Here is a 4,315-nt window from a genome sequence, read left to right on the forward strand (position 1 = left end):
CAATGCGACAAGTAAGAGTTGAGCACCTTGGCAATATCTTCATCCTCAAACCTTTTATCCCCAAAGTGTAACAATATCACTAGGATTAAGAGAAACCAAAATTGTGATTAGGACTAACTTTGCAAAAAAACTCGATCCAAATCCTTGTTATAGCCCTACAAAACATTGGCTCCACTAGGAACATCACATTTAACTTAAAAGGGCAAAGGCCCATTTGTTGTTGTGCCATTGCATTTTGATCTTGTAGCTAAAGAGAAAAGGAGAATGATCGAAATGCTAGAATTCCAAAAAGTGCTCTAACACCATTTAGTCCAAGTGAGTGGCTCTCCACATGTTGCCAAAGTGGTTGTTGTGCCATTACTTCTCTTAATCATGGTTGAGACATTGACTAGTCGATGCAAGAAGACTAAGGCAATTCAGCTTGTCCTTTTCCTTTCCATCATACTATCCAATCCATGAAATCAATTACATGCATGAACTATAATGTTCCAATCTCCCATGAACATAGCATGGTCATCCCACTTGCATTGTTTGGAGTCTAAACCTTTTAAAAGTCTAATACTATGGTGTGCGCCTACAAACTACAAGCTTTAATGATTTCACATTGATAACTTAGCATTGCTCTTGTGTGAGCCTATGTTTCGGGATCCTTCATGATGTACACCAAAAGCCTCGAGCTCTCAAAACATCTTGTATATCTCATTTGAGGTGTTGCTATATCAAAACACATTTTCAATGCCATAGCCAGTATCTTTAAGTGGTACTTTTATGAAATTAGAAACCCTTTAGCACACCATTCCGCTCAAGTTAGAAACCCTTTAACAGCAATTAGCAACATAAATGGCAGCATCTGTGCAAACATTCTCCTCAAGGAACTATGGTTTTAGTTCACTTTAAGCTCTTCATTTACTATTTTTTCTGGCTATAGTCCTGCATATCCAGTCCAAATTATGTTTTGCACAAGAATGGCATTATTTGCTTAGAAATTTGGAATTTCATGTAAGTGTTAAATCTAGGTCTGAAATCGGGATTTCATATAGAAGTGGCAAATTTTAGGAGCTTGTCCCCCTCCCTGTGGTCAATGCATTATAAGCTACTACATATGAAAACTGATGTTGAGACTGTCATTCAATGTATCGATTGATTATCTGAATGCAGTGTGTATATTAGCTATCTCTTAAGAAGATGTAATGTCTAATCAGAATTGAATAGTCATAGGCAATAGCAGAGTGTTGTACTACAAGACATGAGATTTGGTTTGCACACCAATAAAATGTCACACATTCCAGCATGTGCCCCTTTAAGCTCCTAAATACACGAAATTTCGCTTGCTTAAACTCTTGTTAAGGCTTTGGCCACATCTAGCTGTTGAGCACAAACTCACAGAGAACCTCCCAAACCTTCAATGGAAGCTAGTTCTTGACCCTGCATGAACACATAGTGATACAGTATAGGCCGATTCCGAAATGCGAGTGCCCATCTTTATTAGGACTTCACAGTGTGATAGTAGACCCACTTGCTACTCCAAAATTCTATTTCAGCTCTGTTAAAAGGAGCACAAAGACAACTGCCTGTCCATGGTAGACAAAATTCTATTTCAGCTCTGTTAAAAGGAGCACAAAGACAAATGCCTGTCCATGGTAGACAAAAGCAAGAACAAGCAAAAAATCTCTTGCTGGACTCAAGACCAAGATATTCATCAATTAAAGCTGTCTGGCATATAAGGAAGGATTTTACTTGCACTCAACAATTAGCTGTCCTGTCACATTCAGAAACTTTGGAACATATGCACTTGCAACAAAAAATCAAATGCATTATAGCCATCATGTCAAGTTGCTCTCTCTAACCACTGCCACTTCGTCATTGTTCAAAGAACTTCAGTGCTTCCCACATGCACTCAGGGAAGGCAGACCTCAGTTTCAAGACACATGGTCAAGCGCACTTCAAATCAACTGCAATTTGAAATAACACTGATAATTCCTCCATAACGAGGTAGCATGCTTCCGGCACAGTTCAAAAAAATAAAAACCTTTCCTCTCTGTACGGAGTCACTTCAATCACTGCTTCAAGCAGTGTCCTGTTCCTTGGTTGTTTGCCATTTGTTGTAGCAGACTATTAAGTTGGAAAAAGGCACATATTAGCATATGCTGTATAGATACAAGGATTCAAACATACTCCACCATCTCTCCCTTTTTGACTATGTATGTGTATGCGAGCATTTAGACAGATTCCAGTGATTCTAAAAACTTGTTTATTGATGAAAAGGAGAGATCGACTGGCCAAGGATTACAAATGAAACTCTGTTCTTTGTGTGCATCCATTGTCTGTGCTTAGCTGTTGATTCAGGGTTCTGAATTACCTCTCCGAGTTGTTTAACACTGTACTCCTGCGTGTGTATCGGATTGTGTGTCTCCGCAACCATAGCTGGTGCATAAGCATATGAAAGGCATCATACTGGCATGGAGGCATGTTCCACTGTAATTGATTAGAAGCCTTCTTGGCAGCGCTCTGCATTTCTCTGTACTTGGCTTCTGGCATGGCCATCAAGTAAGCCTTGAGCTTTTGCAACTGACTAGAGCTCACAATCACAGAAAAACTTTGCCAGTTCAGGATGTCTTGAAAAGGAAGGCCATGGAGGTATCCATCTGATACAATAACTGGCACACAGCCCACTTGCATACCGTCAACAATGCTGACATTGTTATGTCCCATAGATGCAAAGATCAAGCAGAATTTGCTACTGGCAAGCACCTGTGAGAGGCTAGAAGAGGCTGAAACCGTTGAAACGAAATCAGGATCATCTTTTAACAATTCGAAAGCAGAAGATTCAGGGCTAAGCCCGTTGAATAGGTAAGCAAGGAAGGGCCTCTTGGATGATGAAGGAAGATGCAGGCTATTGCCAGCTTCCGCTTCAAGGTGGTCCCAGACTTCGCGATGCGTGGGGCGATCATGGAGGCTATGCCAAGCAAGGCCTTCTGGCATGTCGTACACATCAGGACGGTACGGAGGCATAGCTATGTCTTTGTGAGGGAAAAATAGGACGTTGCCATCTTCCGGCCGTGATGATCCATGGTCAAAAAGCTCTGCGCAGGCAAGCCAGATTGCATTCTTCTGAAGCTCCAGCAGGTTCCTGAACACTTCACTCTTGAATCCATGGCAGCAGGTAAGGAAATGGTCCGCGCCAAGAGTCCTCTGCCAGAATGGGTAGAGGTCGCGGATCTCCTGCACCAAGCCCTTGAGGCCTCGGGCCAAGCTCTGGGACTTGTTCCTAGCCATGGCGTCGATGGAGACGGGGATGAAGAAGAGGTCTGCGGCCTCAGGGTCATCAGTGACGAAGCCGCTGGCTGTAAGGATGCGGAGGAAGGCATCTTGCGCCGTCTGTGGCACGGTGGGGGGCGAGGACCGGAGATCCGATTCGGCATAGCCAGGGATTTGGGGGTAGATGAAGACCTTGAAGGAGAAAAGCATCCTGGCATGATTGGAGAGGAAATGCTGGGGGGAAGACAGGGAGTGCAGAGGGGCTGGTGACTCTGGATCCTGCAGAGCTAGGACGTTGGGATTGATCCCCAGGAGAAGAAGACGAAGGAGAAAGACCAGTCCCGTGAACGCAATAGCCATAGCTGCTGCAGAGAGTCCAATGCACAGAGAGATCACCTCAAAGCCCCTCTGCCATTTCGTCTGCCGGGCTGGCCATGTTTGGGGAAATCCCTGCCACTTGTCACACGCAGATTCGTCTTGCCGCCCCACACAGGGAGGGCATGCTCGTACGCCTTGATTTTATGAGCTCTCCCCCCGGCATAACATTAGAAAAATTGTTTGGGAAAGTTTAATGTAGCTTCCCCAATCTTCCCTTGCTTCAGAGCTCCTTCCCCTTCCCTCATGCAATTCTCTTATCTAGAACATGAAAATGGCTACCCTATGTGGCTGCCTCCAAAGTGTTGAATCAATGGTCCTAGACTACCTGCCTCCCTATCTATCTTCTTGAATCTTTGCCCTTCAATAAAACTCACAGATCAAGGCAATATTATGAGGGCAATGATTAGGGATTGTAGATTGATCAGTATTGCCAGGGCAATGTTCCATAATGGGATCTTTTCCTCCAAGCTGTGATTTCAATGATCATTCTAATTGTAATACCGTATAGCTACAAATGGCAATCTTCATTGAAACTGGTTGGCTGCAATAGCAATTCAGACAATTATCATGTCAAATCAAGTTATATGATCGGGTGGCCTTCATGCAATGTTGACATACAATTATGCATGCATCATTTCCCTTTCTCTTGGTCTCTCTGAATTGTAGTTCAAATCATAAT

General features: G+C 43.4%; 1 protein-coding gene across 1 annotated transcript; it reads right to left on the reverse strand.

Annotated features, from left to right (window-relative positions):
• Nucleotides 1–1,574: 1,574 nt before the first annotated feature.
• On the reverse strand, nucleotides 1,575–3,877 carry LOC148011267 (putative glycosyltransferase At5g03795). Its single transcript, XM_087670751.1, has one exon. It carries the CDS (start codon nucleotides 3,616–3,618, stop codon nucleotides 2,356–2,358), a length of 1,263 nt encoding a protein of 420 aa, XP_087526877.1. The 5' UTR covers nucleotides 3,619–3,877; the 3' UTR covers nucleotides 1,575–2,355.
• Nucleotides 3,878–4,315: the final 438 nt, after the last annotated feature.

The sequence above is a fragment of the Lygodium microphyllum genome, chromosome 28 (genome assembly GCF_053477565.2).
Source record: "Lygodium microphyllum isolate KBCC chromosome 28, Lygodium_microphyllum_v1.1.10, whole genome shotgun sequence".
Classification (NCBI taxonomy): Eukaryota; Viridiplantae; Streptophyta; class Polypodiopsida; order Schizaeales; family Lygodiaceae; genus Lygodium; species Lygodium microphyllum.